This window comes from Thunnus albacares, chromosome 3, assembly GCF_914725855.1.
Source record: "Thunnus albacares chromosome 3, fThuAlb1.1, whole genome shotgun sequence".
Lineage (NCBI taxonomy): Eukaryota > Metazoa > Chordata > Actinopteri > Scombriformes > Scombridae > Thunnus > Thunnus albacares.
Genome location: NC_058108.1, coordinates 20,730,280 through 20,755,889, shown reverse-complemented (window position 1 = coordinate 20,755,889; position 25,610 = coordinate 20,730,280). Strand labels below are relative to the sequence as shown.

General features: G+C 38.9%; 1 protein-coding gene across 4 annotated transcripts in view; it reads right to left on the bottom strand.

Moving 5' to 3' along the window:
• ctnna2 (catenin (cadherin-associated protein), alpha 2) overlaps positions 1 to 25,610 on the bottom strand; it is a 337,649-nt gene that overhangs the window by 301,100 nt on the left and 10,939 nt on the right. For all 4 annotated transcript variants that reach the window (XM_044346940.1, XM_044346941.1, XM_044346939.1 and 1 more), the window contains one exon: positions 3,608 to 3,714. In XM_044346940.1, coding sequence (XP_044202875.1) covers positions 3,608 to 3,709 — 102 coding nt within the window. In that variant the 5' untranslated portion in view covers positions 3,710 to 3,714. The remainder of the gene's footprint in view (positions 1 to 3,607; positions 3,715 to 25,610) is intronic.

The window sequence follows — 25,610 nt, the reverse complement described above, 5'->3', positions numbered from 1 at the left end:
CACCTATTTATTGGTAAACTCATTTGGAATTACTGAAAGTCTCTATTGGCATGATTACGCAGTTTCTTTGGCTGCAAATATTATTTTCTTCCCTGACTGTATTTTGGTGGCTTGCCATGAACTTGACTCTACCCATGAGAAAGGAGAGGCACAATGGGAGTTGTTCCAGGAATAATCAATCACTGTAGTAAAGTTTTGATGCAAAGATAATCAGAATTTGCACTTATGTTGCAATGTCTGTTCAGTGGTTAAAACAATGCAGGAACACACACTGTGACATTCAGTGCTCTTTTTGTGGATTCAACAAGAAATGTCTACTTGCACAGATCATATTCAAAAGCTTCCCAACTCTTTTTATGGTTACGGTTGCCCATTTGTTATCGATATGAGAACTGTAACACTGAGGAGAATTTATCCCCCAAGGCTGCATCACTGTGGTGTGACGCATAACATTTATCACCAGGCAAAAAAACAAGAAAATTCAATGAGAAGCTTGGACTTGAGAGCCTCATATGACTTGAATCTGAGTCAGACTTAAGTCACAAATGTTACAATTTCAATACAATTTGACAATATCAACAAGGGGTGCAATTCAGCTTGGACATTGTACACCAATGATCTGTGACTTTATTTGGATTTGAGCCATATAACTTCAAAGACGTATTACCCTCCCAAACCACAGCGTGGAGGATTCTTCTATGGAATAAAAGCTTGCAAAGACATTTTATTTCATGAGAATAAGATAAGATTTTTATTGTTGAGTTCAGCACTTTCATCTCTTATTTTCAAAACAGCCTATACCTCGTTTCATCATCTGCACAACAACCTTTTGTATTTTTTGTTTACTGAAGTGTCTCAAGGCTATTCATGTACTACCATGAAAGACTGAAAAAGAAATAACAGCATTCATGTGCTACTCTCATTCGATAAACCTCCAACAATTACCCTGTTGGTGCTCAGATGTAATTTGCTGAAGAATGTATTATGACTTGTTTAGGACTCTGGACTTGAATGTGAAGACTTGAGACTAAACAATGACTTAGTCCCACTTCTGAGTCAAATATAATGACTATATAATGAAAACAAGTGGGTATATGAGGGTTTTGTGTGGAAGTTCAGATTAATCCAGACACTTTGAGTCCCTTGTCTCCAACAGTAAGCAATCATAAGAAGTAGGCAATAGGAGATAAAAGGGCTGTGTATTGCTGCTGTTACAGGTGAAGCTGGCAAAAAGTCTGCAATCAATACTTAAACATTCTCTAGGGCACCAAAGAGTAAACAGGCTAGATTCTGAGTCCCAGGCTGTGGGTAAATCTAGCCTTTCCAAATCCAGTATCTGCAAAATCAGTGGGTCAACCATACTTGCAATGAGGAAGCTTTATTTAGGTATACTGAAGAAATTGGGTAGTTACCAGTCTTTCTGAAATAAATAGGTACACTCTCACCTAGAGTCTATGTTAATTTTGCAATTACTATGCGTCTGCTTGATTTTGTAGTGGATTTCTGGAAAAACGAGGGCAAGATGCATATTCTGTTATTCTATCACCGTGCTAACACTTGCATCAGAATGTGAAAACTCCAATTCACATTAAGTAAAATGGAGTCTGGACAGTTTTGTTGGTTTATAAATCCAATTAACCTCAATAAATGTAAAGACTCAGTTAAAATGAACTGTATGGATGGAAGCACACATCACCAACATTGATGGCAAACTGATTTCTCAGTGACTGCTGTAGTTATTGTTAGGGGACAAACTGTAGTATTAGGGTCAGTTAAGGCTTTGGTTTAGTCAGCAACAGCACTCAGCATGTCATTACATGTTTAACAATCTCCAGATCTGGCCCACAATTGTTGGAACAGCTTGTCAGGAGTCAGGAGACATCTCATACAACTGTGGCATTTCTCTCAAAACCGTGGATTCTGTCTTTACACCGACACGGGCTGAAAATTTTGTTGTCAGACCGGGGCTGGACTCAGGCTTTTTCACAGTGGGACTTTTTGAGTTGTCATAGTAGGAAAAGCAAAGGTGTTACTAATAACATTAACAATGGCTCCATTCTATTCATGTGTCCAAGTTAAAGCCATGACAGTGTGACAGTGAGCCAGCATGCACAATACCAGGACCCTGAAAACATAGTGGAATGACAAAATAACTTGAAAAGTGAAAAGTGAAAGAAGAAATGTAGAAATTGAGGCAATACACAGCGTCACTAAAAACATACTGTTTTGCAGAAGCAGTAAAAGAATTACAGCTCCACCAAAAACTGAGATCACAGAGAGGATGACTGCTATGACAGCATTGGGGTGACCATGCATTAAGTTAAAAGAATGGGATTTTATTAAAAAATGTTAAACAAAAAGTACACTGCAGCCAGCCAAAGAACATCAGACCACAGGAGGCGGCTGCTTGTACACTGATTACATCAGTGCCATCGCTGCGGCTGTGCCTGCCTCTGGTCTTACTCCAGATGGGGACAGTGACATCAGGTCCAACAGTTAAAATTCTTGCCTGTGATTTTCTCAAGGGAATAGAGTTACATCCATACTGACTATTTCCCACAGCAGACAAAATATTTTAAGATTTCTTAAATGTATGTTCTTCCTGGAGTATCTTTCAGGCGGACAAAAGTTTCTGTTCATGTCAGCAACGTATGAAAATAAACCTGCAGAGATTGAAAGTTACTTGAGATATGGTGTGGATACCACCTCATGCCAGAAAACAGAACATTACAGACTGTGTAAGCTAGTTGTGGGAGCATGCCTCAACCATCCTGCAGTTAATGTGCTCCTTTATGTAATTTGATAGAGGCAACACGAACTTTAAAGTCTTGTAGAATTGAACTCAGTCAATTCTACAAATATTGTCATTATTCATTATCCATTGGCAGACAATATTGTAAACACTAACCTACACTCAGGACAGTAGTTATGGCAAAGTTTAATTACTGCATTCTTGCAACAAAGGCGCATATATTGCTCAAGCAACAACAATATTCAGCTCAAGAAGAAAGACTATTCTGTTTATTCAAACTTGTTACCAAGAACAATCACTGAATATGTTTCCATTTATGAAAAATTACTGTGTATACGGACTTCAATTCTCACTATATGTAAAACGTACATCTGAAATAAAGTGCATTTTATTAAAAGAATATGACAATAATCTGAAACAAGATTCTGACAAAACCAGATTCAAATAACAAATTCAGAATCTCAATCTGAATCTTCAAAATCTAAGCGATATCCAACTCTTGTCAGACTTGGTAAACCAGGGTGACTAAAGTCATGTTCAGCCATCTGTTCAGCTTGGAAGCCACACAAAGTGGGTGGCAATGAGCCAAAGTTCTTGGCTGTAACCCAATACAGTTTAACATCTTTGTAACAAGTAATCCAGCCAAGGAGTAACCAGAAAGTAATCCATTTTGCTCTTATACTAAGCTATAACAAGCTACTTATGTGTATTAGGCCTTTACCATTGACGGCATCGACTTTAGAAAACTTCTGCATCAGAAAACATCAACTTGGATTTTGTTCTTTCTCAATCAATATGTTGCATTTTTTTAATCTTTATTTTGTTATGTTTGCATCACAGAGTTAATAGAACTACCTGTGTGACCAGGGGCTCCAGAAGCCTCTCCACAGTCAGGGTGCGGATTTCAAGACTCTTGGGGTCCCATTTCAACAAGATGGGGGAGGTGGCGGTCGTCATGGTCTCTGTTGGAAATAAAAGCAAATCAATACTTAGAAGAATGTTTAGCAGTGAAAAGTGGCTCATTAACACACACAACAGTTGGAGAGTTTACATCGCACAGCATGTCTTCCTCAGAGGACAGGGTGTTCTGAGCTGGTCACAAAGTTTGGAGGCAGTGTTCAGCTGTGTAATAGCCCTTAACCAAACTTTCTGAAACAAGGTGTACAGGCGTAAATGTTAATGTTAGGGCTGGGAAATTGATTGAAAAGTTACCAAACTAACATTATGACTCTTACTGAGGTAACTTCAGTCACATTGGTTTGTTTGATACATTAACTCCTTCATACAGGGTGCTGCCTACCCATTAAAAGCACAATAAAAAAATTAAATCACCATTATTAATCTAACCAATTAGGCCTAAATACACAACCAGTCAGAATGGGCTGTGTGGGTTCACTTCATAAGTGGAGTTGGCATTGTTCCACCTGGCGATTAGAAGTAACTGCCACAATAATTAACCAGTGTCCAGTCTAATTTGAATAGACAAAACAGCCGGAGAAAAGCAGATAAGGGCAGGTTCAGATAAGAAAGCTGTTACAGACGAAAAGATGTCATGTCAGTTGTGTGGGCAAAATCTGGCTTCAGTCAACACAATACAGAACAGAACTAAGCTAAAAGTAGACATAAAAAAAACTACTTTGGGAGCACTAAGTGTGGCGTGTGGTGACCATCAGAACGGAGTCAGGTCAACAGTAAACCGTGAGAGTAACAGTAAATGTTAAGTATGGGCTACAATTTGTCAGAAAATAAATGTTACAGAGTGTTCCCAAATTTTGATTACCAGCAACTCAGTAAGGTGATGGGGGTTAAAAGATAGCTACAACTTCAGGGGTAAGTAGAACCCCCCCGCACTACCAGACTACAGACTGAAGGCTAAAGCAGGTTGTTTTACACCCAGCAGTGAATTACACAAGCATTAAAATACTGTCACTCCATACTCTAAAACATCTCGCTGATGGACTAATGAGAGAACAGAGGCCATAAATGTGTTGTTCAAATTTATTTGTAGTATGACTCATTTTGATAGTCACACTCACAGAGATGTGAAATAGAGTGGACCTCGAGGTCCACTTCAACTGAGATGGAGTGACTAACTCAGAATCCTGTGCACAGGTGTCTTTAATAAGATATTGCTTCATTAATCATTACCAAGATAAATGTGAGAATCAGTCATCATATTGATTTTAGGTGATATTGGCCAACCCCAGATAACGTAATGCATGTCAGATGCACGGAGACAACAGGTGGTTTCAGACTTGGTCGGGTTTTTGATGATTTGGAAGACTTTCTAGGGAAGCACTGTGTTGTAGATCACTGAGGAGGTGATTGTGTCCCTATGAGGTTCTTTGCTGTCTTGCTGACCGACTGTTCACTGAATGTATTCTGTGATGCACTAATTCAAGTTCACCAACAGTTGGTCAGCCAGGTTATTTCTCCTCAGTTTTCTAAAGTGATATGGGCACTTCTGTAAACAGGAGGTGTCAGATGAGCATGAGACATCATCTGTATAGTTCACTCTGAAACAGAAGACCAAACCACATTACCTTTTATGTACACTCAGTTATACTTCTGGTCTTCCTTGAGTCAACAATAAGTTGTCTTAGGTTTCAGAACTGTTTTTAGAGATCAGTCCTTGTGTCATCTGTCATCTGCAATAATTATGGTATTATAGGCACCCACACTTACTGGCTGAAGATGGCATGAAGAAGCACACACCCTTATAAAGGTGCCAGTGCTCGGGACCAGGGGTGAAAGGTAACTGCCTAACCTAAAAGCCTGCAAAGGACTGGTCAAAAAGTTCAGGCACCAGTTGCACGATGCTGTATTGAGGTCATGGAGTTCTGAGACATCCACTTGAAACATAATGTTTATTTAAAAGCTTGACAAAGTGTCAACACATTTCTAAGACTATGTTGTCCCGAATTTGGCCATGGTATGTACAGAATAAACCACTGCTGTTATGAAAACAGAGCTCTTCGCAAAGGCAATTCCTCTCTTTGTCAAGAGGTCATAAGCTGTAATGTCATAAGTAGTTTATTTAAATAAGCAAAGAAACTGTCATGGATTACTTTGTTTGTGCCATCACTCAACTGTCATAGATATTTCAGCAAAATTCCACAAAATATTATGTGGCTTGGACCAAAATTACCGGCCCCAAAACAAGGTTTTCATGGATGTCTGGTAACTGTTTACAGTAATCAAATTCCAGCTCTGAGCATCAGAATTGGAATCAGATTTATTACCAAGTAAGTTTTCACATACAATGAACTTGTCTTGGTGTAGTGGTGCATAACAATCAAAAAATAGAAGGTAAGTGAAAAAACAAGTATCTATACAAAATGAGAAAAATACAACTACCATAAAAGACAGTTATTATAAACATATAAATACAATTTTATGATAAAAAATAAGTAAAAATTATGTTTTAAGTGAAGAGAGCTGTAGAGATTAAAAAGTATAATGCATAAAATATTGACTGGGAATGTCCAAATGTTCACAGTATAAACAGTATATGTAATCTGCAACTGTAATAATACGAAGAATTCAAGTAATTGCATTAATGTAACACGACGTGTTAGATGTGATGAGTTCACATATGTGCAATCTAAGATTATACATTTCACATTAATATGACATGTAGTGTCTGAGTGGGATAGAGTCCATGTCAGTGGAGGTCCCGGGCCTTGTTGATGAGGCCAGCTGCAGTTGGGAAGAAACTGTTCTTCTGGCATTGGTCAAGATAGATGTCAGCCTCTTGCTGGAGGGCAGTATTCAAAAAAGTTTACGTCCAAGGTGGGAGGGGTCAGCCATCATCTTTCCCGCTCGCTTCAGTGTCCTGGAGGCAAGCAGGTCCTGGAGGGATGCCAGGCTGCAGCCAATCACCCTCTCAGCAGAGCAAATCATACGCTCCAGTCTGCCCTTGTCCTTGGCAGTGGCAGCAGTGTACCAGATGGTGATGGAGGAGGTGAGGATGGACTCAATGATGGCGTTGTATTAGTGCACCATCACTGACTTTGGCAGGTTGAACTTCTTCAGCTGTTGCAGGAGGTACATCCTCTGCTGTGCCTTCCTTTTGAGGGAGTTGATGTTCTGCTCCCACATGAGGTCCTGGGTGATGATGGTTCCCAGTAAGCAGAAGGATTCCACAGTGTCGACTTGGGAATCACACAGGATGATGGGGATGGGTGAGGCTGAGTTCTTTCTGAAGTCCACAACCATCTCCACTGTCTTTAGAGCGTTAAACTCCAAGTTGTTTTGTCTGCACCAAGTCATCAGATGGTCAAGCTCCCACCTGTAGGCAGTCTCATCCCCACCAGAGATGTGCCCAATGAGTGCTGTGTCATCCGCGAAGTTCAGGAGCTTGACTGACTGGTGACTGGAGGTGCAGCTGTTTGTATACAGGGAGAAGAGTAAAGGGGAACGGACACAGCCTTGAGGGGAACCGGTGCAGATGGTCCAGGAATCAGGGACGTGTTTTCCCAGCTTCACATGCTGCTTCCTGTCAGACAGGAAGTCAGTGATCCACCTGCAGATGGAGTCAGGCACATGCAGCTGGGAGAGCTTATCCTGCAGCAGAGCCTGGGTGACTGTGTTAAAGGCGGAGCTGAAGTCCACAAACAGGATCCTGGCGTAGGTTCCTGCAGAGTCCAGGTGCTGGAGGATGCACCTGAAGGAGGTGCAGGGCCATCATAGCATTGTCCACAGACCTGTTGGCTCTGTAGGCGAACTTCAGGGGGTCCAGTGGGTCTGTAATGGATTTGAGGTGGGACAGCACAAGGCACTCAAAGGACTTCCTCACCAGAAATGACAGGGCGACAAGTCTGTAGTCTTCTGTGCGCCTTTTTTTGGGGGGGACAGGGATGACGGTGGAGGATTTGAAGCTGGATGGCATGTGGCATGTCTCCAATGAGGTGTTAAAGATGTCTGTGAAGACTGGAGACAGCTGGTCAGCACAACCCTTCAAGGTAGAGGGAGAGACAGAGTCTTTTGCTTTGCAGGGGTTCTGTGTCTTGAACAGCCTGTTAACGTCCCTCTCCAGGATGGAGAGAGTAGTTGTTGTGGTTTTCAGAAAAGAGGAGGAACTCAGAGGTGGCCAGTTGTGCAGTGGCCCGGCCCCCTGCTGAGGTGGGAGAGCTGGAGATAATAGCTTGAGTCAGGGGGCATGTATCAGGACTGTCCTATTGTCTTTCAAATCGACAGTAGACCTCATTCAGGTTGTTGACCAGGCGTGAATTGTTACTGAAGTGGGGGACTTTTGGTTTGAAGTTGGTGATCCATCTGAAGCCCTTCCAGACAGAGACCGAGTTGTTATCTGAGAACTGCTGTTGAAGTTTCTCAGAGTACAGTCAGAGTACAGTCATTTAGTATCTCTTACCTAAACCTGTATTTAGACTCTTTAAATCGGTCCTTGTCCCCACTCCTAAATGCTTCCTCCTTTTCCAACCTTAGCTGTCTGAATTTAGCTGTAAACCACGGTATGTTGTTGTAACTAACCCTGGTGCATGATGGTACACAGCTGTCCTTACAGAAGCTGATGTATGACATCATAGCCTCTGTGTACTTATCCAGACTGTTGGTAGCATTCTTGAAAAGATCCCAGTCAGTACAGTCCAAACATGCACAAAGATCCTCCATAGCTTCACTGGTTCACTTCTTAGATGTCCTCAAAACAGGTTTAGACATCAAATAAAACAAAGTACAGTCAACAATTCCAGCGAACCATAAATTAACAGCTGGCTAACCCCCTAACCTTAATTAGCTCCATTACAATATATCTCTCCAAAGCTGGAACTTATTGAGTAAGGCTGCAGTAAATTCAGGGAGAATTGTACAGTTTATCTTCATTTGTATAGCTGGTTATTAGCTGCAGTTTTGGCCCAGATTTGTCAACAATGCTTTTGAGAGAGTCAGAGCAGCATTCTGATTAGGCCTATTTAAAATTATTCAGGTACAAACTTTGCATTATACTGTAGTGTTGCACAATAAGAGCACCCAAGAAAAAGGAGACAAAAGGAGAGGTAAAAAAAACAGGAGAAAGGTTCCAGATAAAATTAACCTGATGTTCAACTCATTCAGCTAATCCAACTACATTCTGAAGAGCCTCATCTCTGCAGAAAATGCTGAAACCAGACGTCACATAAGTAAAAAATAAAAACAGGCGAACTCTACAAAATGAGTCTAAACTGTACAGTTCTTTAGACAATCTGCTGCTCTTTAACTCTGAATATTTTTTCATTACAGTTTTTTTAAAACCCTTAAGCTCACTGAGGTTATATTAGGTGAATGTGAGGACTAAACAGCTGGCATAGGGGGTAGCAGTCTGTTGTTACTGTGGGGATGTGTTTCTACAGTAAGCAATTTTAGAATGGGCCAGCTGGGACCGGCCCAGTCTACTGCCAATGTCAATGAGGCAGAAGGGACTAAAGAATGTGAATAAGAATGACAGATCTGGGCCAGAGGCCCCTAATACTACACACAGTGGGTTAAGATGAACAGTAGGAAATCTGGCAACTTGGCACTAATGATGAAACTACAACTCAGTTATTACCTGTACAGTTCAGCATAGGCCTCTATATTTTAAAAAAATGCACCTCACTTATGCTGGTGTCATTAGATTTTCGTCCCCCACAAGAAAATCTGGGAAGGGGCAATAAATTAGACCTTATGTGTCTGTCAACCCATCAATCAATCATACACAGTAGTTTCACAAAACCTCAGGGAATGATGCATGTAATTTCTCAGTTTGTTCTGACATTTTCACAATCATATCAATATTGGTTTGAGGCTACCCCTGAAACCAAGGAGAAGAGTGGGATTGGCTATAGTGTTACAGTGTCTGTTTATTTAGTTTTGGCAAAACCTGAACACTTGCACTATGCATGTAATAGAAAATCTTCATACATCACAAATTATACATTCACAAGCTCACATTTGTGCTAAAAATTTCTGTAAGGAACATATTTATAGAGAAAATGTTTACATTCAGTGTCTAAATATATGCAAAAATACAAAGTTGTGGCTATTGTCTGATGAATGCACTCTTCTAGTCAGTGTGTGGTTAATTTATGTTGAGTTTCCCAGAGAAAGAAACTCCATTCAATTCATTTTGGAATTTGTTGTTGGCATTTGACAGTGGACTGTGTCTTTTTACTGTTCAGAAAGACTGGCAAAGCAGTCAGCAGGGATTAAAGCAAGAAAAGATTTGTGAGCCTGAAAAGTTATCCAGGAGGAAATGTGTACAATGTATTGAATTAAGTATTGTATGAAGTTAAAGCTGCTCTATATCTGAAATTATGCATGGTGCCTGAAGATTTTTTAACCCCCGAGTCAGTCTTTATATGCTAACAGTCTAGCTGGCATAAATTTCAGACACCTTACATTAGCAACCAGCTAGTTAGGTACTAGTTGAGTGTAACTTGATGACTATGATAGCCTCTCTTTTTAAAGACTAATTGGACAGCTTTCCTGATAATAACACTTTCCGGGCAGAACATAATATGTAGGGTGAAAAGCAGGAGTGATGAAAATGCTTTGGGCAAAAGAACATGCCACTGATGAGGAAACAGCAGTGCTATGAAAAATACCAGAGTGCAACTGTAATGTAATAAACAGAGTTTACTGGTATATGGTACAGTGTAACTTCTCAAACACCAGGGTTGAAACTATTCTTGACACATTATGTAACCAAAACAATAATAGAAAGCAGTTTGTCAAGAAATAAGTGATGAGTTATTGTAGGTGTGTCAGTTATAAGTAAACTGTAAATGTTTGAAAGTTGAAAGAAACTGCAACTGCCTGCACTAACCTACAGTGCATGATTACCATATCATACAAATGATGCTTCTTGTCATTGTCATCAGTAATAAAAGGACTTGAACATCTGTTAAAATTGATGCTGATAATGGTGCAGTTTAGTATATCTTTAAAGAGTCTAAATCTAGAATATGCACATCCTAAGGAGAAAAGTAAAGGAGACATGACTCTCCCAATAAAATATAAATGCTGTCATTACAATGGAGGCTCATCTGAAAGACAGAAGACTGCAAGTTAAGTGTGAAAATCACAGCACACCACTGTATTATATTACTGCGACTGAAAGCAAATGTACTGGTGACTCATGTGGTGCAGTTTATTGTTGGTGGAGATTTCTGTAAATGTCATGACCCTGTCAATGAGTGCACTTCACATCTTTTATTTGTAAATTTGGGAAGTTTTCTCACTGCACACCACATAAAGTTCATTGACATACAAAGCGTTTGTAATGTAGTCACATTAAAAAAGCCAATTTTCAAAACCTTTCAAAACAGGCAGGGATACAGATGATAAGCAGGGAAGCAAAATAACATCAGGTCAAGTTTTTTACATTAGGGTATTTCACACAAAGCTAGAATTAAATCAGCTGAGAGGCCATCAACTGTCAAAGAGACTGTCAACTGTAATGTCAATATTCAGCACATTCAGCACTGATTAAGATCAAATGTGATGATACAGAGTGATTTAAATTTATTCTGAAAATAAATTTAAAAAATCTCCCCCATGAGAACACAGCCACTGGTCTAATAGAAGAGTCGAACTTTACTATCTCACATTACTATTTCACAAACAAATACAAGTGCAACACATTAGATATTAGGCCATAACCATTTCTTATAGTTTACAGAACAAAGTAGATAACACTCCATTTGAGCAACCGAGATCGCACCATCAAATACGCACATCCCGACTTCATCACACATCACTGTTGTCCAGGAAATTAGAAAAATAAACAAAATATGATCTGTTAGTTTGGTGAGTGACATGCATTCTGTTCCCCAGTTTTGACGAGTTGGCCTCACACCAGCCAGCATTGGAAAAAGGAAAAACACATCCACCAAAGTAAAAGAAGAAGAGAATTCTCACTGATTCCAAAGTAATGACACAAATCCAAAGAACATCATCCTAAACAGCAGTTAACCCAAGTAAAGTAAAGGTAAACAAGCAATGTGGGGAGGTGTTTCAATTACTTGTATGTTTAATTGTGTGTCCTCCTTTGTCCATTTGTCACTTGTGTCTCCATATTCCATACACACAGGGGTCTAAATGATCTGAACTCTATCCTTTTATACAGATTCCACACCAACAAGTGAGCATTTTCTTAAGGGGGATAAAACCTCTCTTCCCTCAGATCTGTTTGTTCAACCAACATGTTTTGGTGAAGAGCATGAGTCATATTTCAGTTGTTGTAATTTGTTAGATGTCCCGCCATCTGCTGTGTACAACTGTGTGTGACTGATGCATGAGAGGAGCAAAAGAAGACAGAGCAGTAAATGATTTATTTAATGCATGAGTAAAATGAAATTCAAATACCTATAAAGCGAGTTCAGACGCTTTTATATATGCAACTGGCAGGTAACCCAGGTAGTTTTTTTGTGTTTGTTTTTGCATAGTATTATAACTAGAAAATCCCAATATTATTGGTATAGGCACTTCTACTTTGTTGTGTGCATGTTTTGAAAAGGAGTTTTGTGTGTTTTTGCTTGTAGATGTACTGTACTGTAAATGTATATGTAAATAATATAAAATAATAAATATGTATACCTGCTTTTTCTGTGTACAGCTGATGCAAGCATTGTTTACTTTTACATTCCTATCAATATTTCTGGGATAAATCTGTTTCCTACTGTACCAGGACAGGCTTCTGGGGAAGGATGGCAATGTTTCAGGGGTTTAGAATAACACAATGCACATGGAGGAAAATTGGCCATCTGCTAGAGTTTTTAGGATTTTCTGGAAAAGAAAGTATGGCACAAGCATTCACATTAACACTATTCCTCTAGGTTATACACTGATATATAGGCAAAAATCCAAGCAGTTTTGAAATAAAGTGAGAGTGTGCACAACTGTAGAGCATATTTTACTGTTTTCAGCAGCTTTTTCTTTCATTATTTTATCAAGAATGATGCAAATGGTGCAAATTATTCTACTATAATCAACAAAGTATGTATTTGATTCCATGACTGAAGTGTTCTCTACAGAAGAGTAAAATCGACTGTTATGTTTTTAGGTTTTGTCTCTTTGGGAACTTTCTAGCTTGAATTGGGAAGTGTGATCCTGACTGCAAGATTAGTCTGTATGCTAGTGCCAGGTGAGTTGAGTTCTGCAGTGGTACGAACTGTTTCCAGTTAATTAAGCCTCTTTGTCTGAGTCCAACAACAGCTCTTTCTAGCTGGTTGCACTAGAGGCTTCTGTACATTACCAAACTAACTACTCACTAAGTTTTTATAATGGATGCATTACAGCCTTAAATCAGTGTAGACTCACTTTATATTATATGAGTTACTGTGGCAAAGTTCATCCTTACATTATATTGAGAAGTGTTTCTAATATTCTGCCCCCTTCATGTATGTAAAATGAAACACCTCTGAATGCATCATTTCACAGGTGCTAGATGGACTGAGGGCTGTGGTTCAGTGAATGGTTTAGGTGCTGGAAAGCAGCATAACACTGCTCAATTCATCGCAGCCTGCAGATAATGTGCCTACTACTGTGTTTGGCAAGGCATGCTCGCCAAATTGTCGCTTTGTTGTTAATTAGGTTTCTTTGTTTTGTGTGTTAACACTTCAAATACTACAAAATTCTCTAGTGTTTGTATATTTTTCTCTGTTTTCTGGAAGAAAGACGTAATGAAAAAAGTGCAAACAGTGCGATTTTAAACATGAAGAAATAACACTCCATAATTAGCGAGATAAAAGATACAGATAAAACTATTGTGGTGTATAATAATGAACATTAATCAACAAACAGTGACTGTGGCTCAGAAGGTAGAGTTAATCAGAGTCCACTAATCAGAAGATCAGTGGTTCGATGTCCGCGCTTCTCCAGTCCGCATGTCGAAGTGTCCTTGGGCAAGATACTGAACCCCAAATTGCTCCCAATGGCTGCGCCAGCGGTGTGTGAATGTGTGTGTGTGAATGTGCATTAGATTAGATGCTGATGAGCAGGCATCTTGCATTGCAGCCTCTGCCATCAGTGTATGAATGTGTGTGTGAATGGGTGAATTTTGACATGTATTGTAAAGCGCTTTGAGCGGTCGGAAGACCAGAGAGGTGCTCTTTAAGTGCAGTCCAATACAATAATGAAGTATTTAACTGCCTTACTTCCTATTAGCAGCAAATTGGTATGTCATGTAGTTGACTAAAAGGTGCACAACACTTTTGGAACAAGACTCGAAAACATGCAAATCTTTTCAATTATATTCATTCATATCATTTATTGGTACTAACTGTAAATACTCTGGACAAACATTTTAACAAGTAATTAGAAATTCCTGGGATTATAAAGTACTGGTTTGCCATGGAACTATGCTGTACGTATAAACCTCACAGAGTACCCATCATACTCTGCTCCTTTGTTTTTCAGGTTTTCTCCAGAGCAACTAAAATATGCACATAAAATAAAAACATCTTGATTAAGGCCATTATATTGTTGCTCATGTGAATTATTGCATGGAAACACTTTCTAATGGAATAACCACACAGATGGGCAGCACAGATGCTTGGCGTATAGCACTGCAGGCCTGTGTGCCATGTCAATATCTCTCCCTTAAACAAGTGGGTTTACTTCAGGTGCTTCTGTTTTCCCCACAGTCTGAAGCTACACACTGTGGTTTAGGTTGACTGGAGATTCTAAATTGGCTCTCTTAATATTGTATGTATGAATATGTAAGTCTGTGAGTTAGCTCTGAAACAAACCGTCTAGTCCAGTGTGTTTACCTTCAATTTGTCTGATGATGGGTAAACAGAAACTGAAGACTGATTGTGTTTTAGATGCACTTTGAAAGCAAAATAAAAAAACATGTACTCAGAAATGGCCTAAAACAACAAACTAAGTGCTGAGGAACCATACAACCTTGTATGTTGTATTAGAGAAATAATCTTTTTCTTATACTTATCTGGCCTCAAACACCTTTTCCCAAATTAGCAACTTCAAAGCTGCATTGCTATTCTGCCCCCTCTGACCTAGCGCTGGTGTTGAATTTTGCACAACTGTGATAAAGTATGTAAGCAAGTCACTGCTAAGAGTTGAGAAGGGTGAGATATTAAACTTTTTAACCACCACCTTTCACAACCATCCAAACAATTCTTGTTGCTGTACTGGCTTTCAGTGACTTTGATTCTGTTTCCTCAAAACTAAATTTATCTAAATATCTAAATAAATAAATATCTGAATGTATCCAAACATCCATTAAGGGATTTAAACTGTTAATGCTGACAAGAGATAGTGTTATCTAGGGGCACCAGGACACTGCTAAATTAATGACATACCGTATGTTTCATAATCAGAATTGTAAGAGTGGCAATCATAGTCTCGGGAAGTAAGGTTGCTGGGGGTGCTGCAGCACTCCCACCCCAAGGTGCGGCACTCCTGCCTCCAGGTGGCTGGCAACCTATGGGCCCAGTTCTTGCAATAATTTCTTTTTTTCTGTCGTCTGCGAGCTAGTCTGGCAAAAATAGACCCTGCGTGTAAAGATAACGGAGTGGGGAAAAGAACATGAACCCTTGTTGACACATGCCGGTTAGAATTGTCTCTGGCAGCCCAACAGAGCCGGAACGCGACACAGCCGTTTTTTGTGGACATTACACTCCACCTCTACCAGTCCCTGTAGGCTATATTGCTTTTTAAATTATGTCGAGCAGCGCGAGCTTTCCAGGTGATTTCTTTATAGAGTGTTGTATTGATGTATGAGTGTTTTTTTCAACAATTCACTTCAAAGATTAGAGAGGCTGCTTTCAGTAATTGTAGCCTAAAGGTTTCCATGCGCACAACTAAAAACTGTAGTTATAAACTTGACAGGACAGTGGAAACTCTCCAGGGGAAACAGAATTAAACTTTAAGCTTCTGAAATAAAACTTTTTAGACAGCTCTGATGAAGCTCAGGATTTATCAAGACAATGGCTGCTTTACTCCAAGCATTTTCACTGTATGAACCTGGACTGCGTGTGTGTAACAGCTGACCTTTTGGATGTATAGTAAAACTCCTGTTCCCATGGATATCGTGGCAATAGTGTAGGTGTGGTAACAATGGCATCCGTAGCTCACCACATGCTGCCGTTTCATACAAGTCAGCTCATTTGTCACTTAGTAGATGGTCAGTTATAATCTCAAAGATTTTTATTTAAATCAATTTAAGTCACTATCTACCGCCGAATGAAGTCACACAAAGGTGACTGAGTTTATGGCCCACTGATGAAAGCCCTTGCAGTCACAGTATCACGAATTGGGTGTCGGTGGCGACATTCCCGGAAAAAAAAAAAAAAAAACGGCACACAGTTAGTTACGCATTTTCCATCACCCAGCAGTGGTTGGCCAAAGAGGGCAGGCAGAGCTAACACAACAGTATCACTCTTCAACCATGGATGTATTATGACAGCTGGATACTCGACCAAAAATGGCGCACATTCAGTCCAATGAGAATTGCTTGGCTGGTGCATACACCAAAAAAAGTTTCTAGTTTCCGGGTTTGCTTCTGTGTTGTGCGGCCAACTGAATAGTAATTCCCCGCGCCCCCGTCTGTGAGTTCCTGCTCGGCCCATAGACTTTACATTGTGATGACGTCACAGATTTTTGAATCGCTCTTCTCGGCTCAAAGAAAGTTTTACTATATAAAACTTCCATTGCTCAAAAATCCATAATAGAAAGAGCCATAATTGACCTTGTTTGCAGTTCAAGGTGTCCTGTTAACAGTTTTATAGACGTCTCTTTTACAATGGTGGTCTATGGGGAAAATGCTTTTGGGCTGCAAGGGGATTTTTCGCTGCAATCCCGTGAGTGACCACTGGGAAAAATTGGCTGCAAGGCTGAGCGGAAGCGCCCTATCCATATCTTATAATACATCCATGTCTTCAACTCACTTGTGTGTGAAGCGGTGTACTGTTTTTTCCAGTCTCTGCTAGTGTTGCAAGTAAATGGTTACTGATGTCATACAGGCGACACTACTTGGATATCTGGGAAGTGAGGTCCAAAAACACAACTGCAATTACTGCTTATCACCATAGGTGCAGCCAAAGAGAACGAAACAGATCTTTAAGATTGTTACTTTAATGTAGGGTCTTCTTGATACTGTTTTTTTTTTATTGCCTATTAAACAATATTATTACCTTAGGTTTTGCTAATGTCAGCTCTTCCCTGAAACGCTGATGACATGGCACAGAGACAGCTAACAGCTGTAAAGTAATTACCTCAGTCGACCAGGTGTTAACTGAGCTTAGTGTGTGTGTTTGGTATGTGTGTGGGTCTGAGTTTTTCTATTAATGCTTCTACTGTCAAATCTCCTTATGGTTTTATTACAGTCCGAGCTTAGAAAACACTTTAAATGACAAGAGTCTAGACATCCTTTTATACACTGAGATGAAGAATGATTTAGGTCCACTGGAATTCTGCACTGTAATTTTCTATTTTACCAAAGAAGTAGTGTACACCCTTAGCCAGAATGATAGCTCTTTTTAATTTGGATTCTACTTCATAACCTCCTGTTCAGATTGCTAGACTTCAAAAGCACATTCAAGTGACTGAGATCAACTTAGTTGATTGATCTTCATGGATTTACCTTACTGATCTGAGCAGGTTCACTGCAGCATTTCCATTAACATGAATTTAGCTGTCATGAATGCTTATGTTGCTAGGCCCTGTGGTATCCAATCCAACATGAGCTTCTACATTTCGACATTAGAATTTGATGCTTAAATATCTAGAACTGAAGATCTAATTAAGAAAGTGGCCAGGCCAAATTCAACTGCGCTAATAACAGGTAGCACAGACAGATGCAGGCAATCTCTGACAGACTACACTGAACACCAGCAACATCTCAACGACTCATGGATTAAGTCTTGTCAGGTACAGATTCATTCACACCTAAGTGACATTTTGATTAATGTCATATCAAATGATACACCTTACACACCCAAGGGACATCTTGCAGACAATCAAGCAGGAAGGTTCTATTATCAACTCAATACAAGTGCTCTGACAAAGAAATCTGGCACAGGCTACATCCTGGAAAGGGGTGTACCAGGGTTACCTTTTTGACATGACCTGCACCCTTGAGTGAACTCACTGCTGAGTACAAATCCAAAATCTCCAGGGGAAAGATGGGCTTTTAAGACCACAAAGAGCATTTCTGTTAAGAACCAGTGATCCAGAAATTGGATTTCCATGAATACTGAAAAGAAAACTCTGACATCTAAGAAGTCCAAATCTTGTGAACCTTAATACCCCAAATTAGAGATTCAGAGAGTAACAAAATCCCAAATTTGCAATTACATTTCAGTTCTACAGTCCATTCTGTGTTCCTTGTAATTTCCCACTTGGGGGATATTTTTGCTTATTTCGTAATTATACAGCTACCTACTGTGTTCCTGGCACATCATTTGCTGCCAGAAGTTCCTCTTCAACTAGGTTACTTCCTATATTCAGATTTTTAAAAAAGACAATGTGACACTTCTAAGGTTAATGGCAGTGCTCTTATAGTGTTCTTTGCTGTTGCTGGATCTTACTTCTGTGATTGGAACTGAGCTTGGGTAAATCCATATTGGATTGCTTGCATTGTTGTTGTTCCTGCATTGTTTTGTCAAAAATGAGGGATGAATGGTGCATATAGTCTTGATGGAAGTAAATAAAAACAATCTCAATACTCTCTCTCCTTTACATACAGTACTTTGGTGTTGAAGACACCCAACTGCTGAAAGCTGTGGCAGGATGATCGGTGCATCTAGACAAAGCAGGCAAACACAACGGTGACAGTTAAGACAGATAGTCTGCTGAGTCAGAGCTCTGTTCCTGTGTGTGTATTGATTAAGCACCTCTCATATAGAGCTACTCTATCCAGCGGTCTATTGGCAATACCAAAGAAAACAGATGGCAGTGACTAGTACTCTTCAACACTGTTGGCCATACTAATACAAACAGATATTCCCTGCTGTCCTTGCTTCATGTAATGCCTGTGGTTTTGGTGTTATATATTTGGAAAAATATCATCAGTCATAAAGTGTCCCATATGACTTGCTGTGGATTTGGCAATAAAGGAATAGAGTGAGCTTGTGTATTCTGATGAGTCTTCCTGTGTGTTTAAATTGAAAAACATTTCACACTAATATGTTATTCATTTAATCTCTAGTTTTGTTCAATTGACTGAGGAAGTATACACCAGAATAATGTATTTATATATGTTTGCATTTGTCTACATGGGTGTAGTGTTCAAGTAATGCACACAAATGTATGCACTGATATTCTGAATACAGTACGTTCCTTCAATGATGTAAATAATACAAAACACATTTAATGGAGTTTATGCTAAAAATCAAAAGACTTAAGCAATTAAAGACTTGTAATTTTTTGTCTTATCACCACACCAACATACCATAAAAGTCCATAAAAGCTGCAAGAAGAGTCTCTCTTCCATCTACTAACTAAAAACACACTCTGTTGCACCCTACCAAATGTTCCTCCCATGGAGAAGCCTGTCCTCTGCCACTGCTCCATCTGCGACTTCACCATGCTCACAGTTGCTAACAGGAAGTCAGATACACATAGATTCAAAGGTCAGCGAATTTTCCAATTCTAACCTGACAGACCTTAACTCACATCTTCTCGCATGAAAAGCTTTCATTAAAGTACACAACCATGAAAACCACTTCAACTTTTGTTTGCTCCCGCAGTTCAAAGACAAGCAGGTGAGGTGAACTGGAAACTCTAAACTCCCTGTACGTGTGTGCATGTGGCTGTCTGTGTGTTTTAACCCTGACAGTTTGTACCTGACCTGTCCCGGCTGTACCCTGCCTCTCACAACCACTGCACGTTGGGTCGGTCTCTAGCACCCTCCCACACACAAGCACGGAAAGGATAATCAGATAAAAATGGATGAGTGGATAGATGGATTTATACAGTCTTCGGAATTAACCACATGCCATTAACTATAGAGCCATCATTACCTCTGTCAAAGGGATTATGTATGTGGTCCTGTATGTTTGTCTGTTACTTAGTAGCTATCTAAAAAATCTGTGACAGTGATATTTGGTGGAAATTCAATGTAATGTTGATGGACCAAAGAACTGTGAATAAATTTCCTTGGTTCAAGACAACTATATCAGTAGAGGCAATATCAATTTTCTTATGATCAGACTGTCTGCTTGAGTGTGGAGGTTCATTCTCTACTGCACCTTGAGAAGACATATACCCACTAATTTGAATTAATTCACCATCATTCCCACAAATTGCATCCAATCTTCACCAATGTAGGTACATATTTGGATGAGAAGTCAACCAATAAACTGGCCAGCTGATAAGTTAAAAAAAAGTTGCTGTATAAAAATGCCAAAGATATGTTTGAGGTAATTTTGAAACAAGTGTCACCACTAAATACTTTGTCAGAGAGCACTGTTGAACTTTATTTTCAACAGTAACACATCCCACTCAATAAATATCTTTCATTAAATATTACAAATTCTGTGATAACCAAATCAGCTGCTATATCAATATTGGTATTGGCCTCGATGGGGCTCTAATTTGGATGATCTTGACAAAAGGTCTTAATTTGTCTTGTTAGACATGCCATACCATTATAATTGTTTGGCAAAGTTTTCTAGGTATGGGCTATTTTATATTAACCCGACGCGCCAGATGGTTTGTTACACAGAACCATCTGAGAAGTCGTCCTTGGAAACTCTTTGGAAAAGGGTAGGCACTTTCAAAAAAATTCTTGGCAGGCGATTGCATGAACCATCTGGTGGTTCGGACACAAGCGCTTAACTTGAAGCCTGACAAGATGGATTCTTGCGTGATCTTGTGATCTTGCAAATCCAGCTGTCTGGCAAGGTAAATTTTATATTACCTGCCATAAGTCTTGAATGCATTGAGTAATTGCAATCAAATTTAGGTAAACAATGGGCATAATAGCTCTGAGCAATCCTGAAAAATACATTTTTCCTTTAGATGAGACTTCAAAATTATAAATTTAAATGACCATAACTCAGCGGCCATTAGTGTGACTGACTTAAAAATGTGCAAGACATCCTTGCACAAAGCCCTAACACTATGGACAGACTTTAGGTATCCAAAAAACATGGAGCATATTTAAGGCTCAGTAACAGTACTACAGTATTATTTCATTTCACTTCTTTGGGGTCACATCCTGAGGTCTGACAGGCAGAAACTAAATAAGGCTCCTCCTTCTGTGAGTCCACATTGACATGGATTAACTTTACTGCCATGAATGTATTAACAAATGAGGTTAATACATGATAAGCATTCAGGGAGCAAAGAGCTAAGGTCAAATCAAGTTCTAAAACAACCAGAGTTTAGTATATTTAATACTATTTGGACAATAAAGAGAATAAAGTTGCAATTACAAGGGTAATGGCAAAACATACTATTTTTGTAATTGAACAGAAAAAGCCTATAAGATTCACAGAAAGTAATTTTAAGATTGGGGCACATAGTGTTCCTATGGAAACCTTGTGTTGAGTTCTGCTTGAGATTTCTACCTGTTAAAGGGAAGTTTACCGCTGTCGCCAAGTGCTTGCTCATGGGGGAATTGTTGGCTCTCTGTAAATTAAAGAGTATGGTCTAGACCTCCTCTATGTGAAAAGTGCCCTGCGATGACTTTTTGTTGTGATTTGGTGCTATATAAATAAAAAATTGATTGATTGATTGATTGATTGATAAGGGAAGCAATGTCATCATAGAATAGTTCTGAACAAAAAACAAGAATTTTTAAAAAAAAGATATTTTTTCATGCCAGCAATTCTAAGCAAGATAGGCCTTGAGGGTATTGTTGTTAATATTTATTAATATTTTTGACTTTTAACACTTAAATGGAAAACTTCTCCACCCTCATAGATACAGACATTGGCAGACTGCTACAACATAAAATGCTAAAAGAGAGTATCAATGAAGATATAGTATGTTAAGCTGATTCTTTGTCTCATGACAGCATCAGGGTAAAACGCTTTCAAAATCGTGGGTTCTCAGAAAGAAATAATTCTTTTTTTAAGAATATTCCTAGCCCTGGAGTTTTGCAAATACATGCATATCTGTCACAGATAAAAATATTCAAAAGTTTAAACTCTGCTTGCACTGCATAAAATGGGCATCAGAGCCTCTTCACTATACGACACTAACTTTGTGACTACAATCCCTGTCATTTGTCATTATGGAAAGCTAATATGCCGACACTGCACTGACCCAGATTCAGAGCAGAGTTAAGCACATACACACACTTGCATGGAGCAGTGGGGGAGTCTCTAAAAGCAGAAGTCAAGACTCAACCTGTCATATCGCTGCTCTCCAGAGCTATGTTCTCAGAGCGGCCAAAATAGGCTGATCAAAGTAGAGCACAACCTGTGAAATTCTCAGCAGTCATGTTCTCCTAGGAATACAAAACCCATCTTTAAAAACATAATGCACTCGCTGCAAAGTTGAATAAATGCTCTGAAAACACCACTGAAAATACCAGCCCCTGATTGGCTGGAGAGTGACCATAAAAATCCCATATTAGGACACCTCATTGTCTGTCAGATCATGTATTTTAACAGTCTTTTAAAAACACCTGTCCTATCCTCCTTCATCTAATGGATACAGCCCATCCTAGCACAAAGGTAAATATTGATTTCTTACTATAAATGATAGGCCTGAGTTGAGTATAACATACTCATCAGGTTCTGTGAAAAAGACAAGCCTCAAAACTAGTGAATATTATCAGAAGGGAAACTTTTTTTTATTTTCTCAAGATTCACGGTGCTTCACACATCTGAAACTTTAGTGTAAGTTGTTGAACAGCATTTTATTCACAAGTTTTGGCTTTGTTATAAGAACATAAACCGAAAAGAAAAACATGACAAAAACAAAGAATACATGCATGTCATCATCAAAAAGAAATGTTTTTCATTAAAAAGGTTGCTGTTCATGTCAAGTTGAGGAAGTTGTAAGTTCCCACAAAACATGAACACAATACAGTACAACTAGGACAAAACAACTAGTGTGACACTTCTTCTTTTTGCCATGTAGCCAAGTAATAAGCAGCCCCAGTATAGGAAACAGCTAACACTATTTGCTACATACTGTACATATTCCATACATGTATATGTATACATACACGTTATTCACTTGCAATATGTTTCTCGATTTGTAACTTTGCTGAACTATGTGGACAAATGACATTCATTAGAATTAATTAATGAATTAATTTCCTATGTTGTCATCAAAAGATATTCAAAACATTTAGTCATGCTGGAGCCTCAGTGAGTTGTGGATTAATTATGAAACAGTGTTAATAAATAGCAAGGCTTACATGAATTTGGTGGTAACATGGTTATTAGAAAACGTAGAAGAGAATAAATAATGGGATTGACTATGAGGGCTTCAACATTTGAAATAACCCATTATGGTAATACTGACATATATCCAACCTTACATTAAACTTAGCTAGTACTTGTTACCAGGCTACCTTTTGTACCTTTAACAGTTAAGTTATCAATTCTGTACATATTCCAGGTGGTTTGTTATGGACTATACCTCAGCTGCACTTTAGCACCTTCACTACAAGCTGCAAGAATATTGTTTTTATATTTGTGTTTCTATCATTCTTGTCTTCATTCATTCAACTTTTACGCTGTGTTTAAGTGAACATAGCTGTGATTGTGATAGGCTGATAAAAATAAGGTTCAGACAAAGTCTGAATGCAAACGATGGGAATCTCAAAGCAGAAGATGAATGTACACCGGGTGGAGTGTTCTGGTGGCAGTCAAAGCGTACACTTGGGTAGCTCCCAACTAATTCCCAAGATGAACTCTTAAATGCGTGGCTATGCACTGTCAGAGCAAATATCATTCAAAGTTCCCTTTGGAAAGCTATTAAAGGTAAATCCCTCTTGTACCGCAACTATACAGCAATGTATCTGTGTCAAGATAAAATGCCAAAGAGGAAGGAAGGTTTGCTTTCCACTGTAATCACATTTTTGTGCCAAACTGATCAGGTTTAAAATAATTGTGTTAATTACTTAGGGAAACAAAATTCCCAACCTTGCAGGAATCTTATCAAATGTTCTCCCACTCTTATTTTACATATCCAACTAGAGAGTAAGAGCAGGAACAAGGTGTTAAAGGTACCCTATGGAATTTTTAACCACTTGGAGAGCTATGGAGCACTGTTTTTATAAGTGGGTTCTCATTTTATATCTATAGTGTAAGTATACAAGAACACACATGCACACACATATGCACACCATTCTACTGATTAGGGATGACATGGTGAGAAATTTTCCCACCCGTTAATAAACTTGTAACACCAGTGTTACCAGTTACACCAGACATTTTACAAGATGAGATATTCATCAATTATTCTCAATATCTGTAGAGCACTTACTTTGATTTTTTTACATTAGATTTTTAGTTTAGATCTTCCCCTTACTTAAGCGTTAGTGACAGAGGGCTTAAAGCTGCTGCCAGTGGGTCATCCTCCATATACAGCCATGCTGCAGCACACACAGACGCGGGGACGAGCCAGAGGACGACCGCCACTTAGAACCAGAACCGGAGCAGCCCTCCTGCCATCTGGCGAGAGAAACAAGCACCGAGACCTGGGGAGACATGACAGTAGCTGCTCGCTAACAGCTATGTGTGTTTACAACAGAGAGCAGGAGGGAGGACAGACATCTCACCCCACTACTCTGTGCTGAAACTGCTGCTGCAGATGGTAACGGAGCAGACACTTTCAGTTTATAATTATAGCATCCATCGTCCGACTAAATATTGATAACAAGATTAGTATTTTACAAATGAGAGATTTCTTATTTGATGAATGTGGGCACTGATACATGAAAATTAACTAAATGGGTTTTGACCTAGCTTTGCAGACCTGCTCTCAGCCAGGTTTTAACTCAGCTGACAATGCTCAGATTTGATTTAAGTGAACACAGGTTTTTTTTTCAGTAGCTATACAATTAGTCACACTAGAATGATTATAGGATTGCTAGTCTTACAGTGGATACTGACAGTGACTTATAACTCTCTTAACCATAAATTCTGTTCTTCTAAATCTCACAGATAATTGAATATGATTGCATTAAATCTCCATAAGTTGACCAATAAAAGAAAAAGTATAAAATTACACCACTTAGCTCACTCACCCGCTATATTAAATCTCCACTGTAAACAATCACTACAGCCAGCACATACACGGAAATTAATTTCTGCAACTGTTTCGCAAATATATCTATGGTCTGAGATAATAATCACTTTGAGATTCACTGTGAATGAAAAGCACAGTACGAATTATATGGATAATAATAATAATTATTATTATTATTATTATTATTATTATTATTATTATTATTATTATTATTATTATTATTATTATTATTACTGTGGTTTATACTGTAAGTAAACCAAAAAATGTGTATGGAACTATATTCCAAGCTTGGGTCTTATCACTGAATATTGTCATGGGAGTAACCAATGACAGTATAATGATGAATTAAACAGACTAGTGTCCTGGGATTAACCCATGACTGTAGTCTAAATAAATAAGTGGGTCAAGCAACGGTTGAATACATGCTTATAATCCCGCATCAGACACAGGGATTTGTGTGTGAAAGGGGCATACGGTTATACAGTATAAAGGATGTACACAAACATGCATACACACACAAAAATCAGAGGCATTTATAGTTCTGTCAAATATGTATATTTTTGACAGAATGCCTCTGTTCCCGTTCATGGATATCCAAAATGTAAAAGCCCTCTCATGCAAATTTGTTATTTTGGGCTATATAAAAAGCTTAACTTGACTTAAAACTCCTTTTGTTGCTGCTGCTTGCTACAGAAAATCA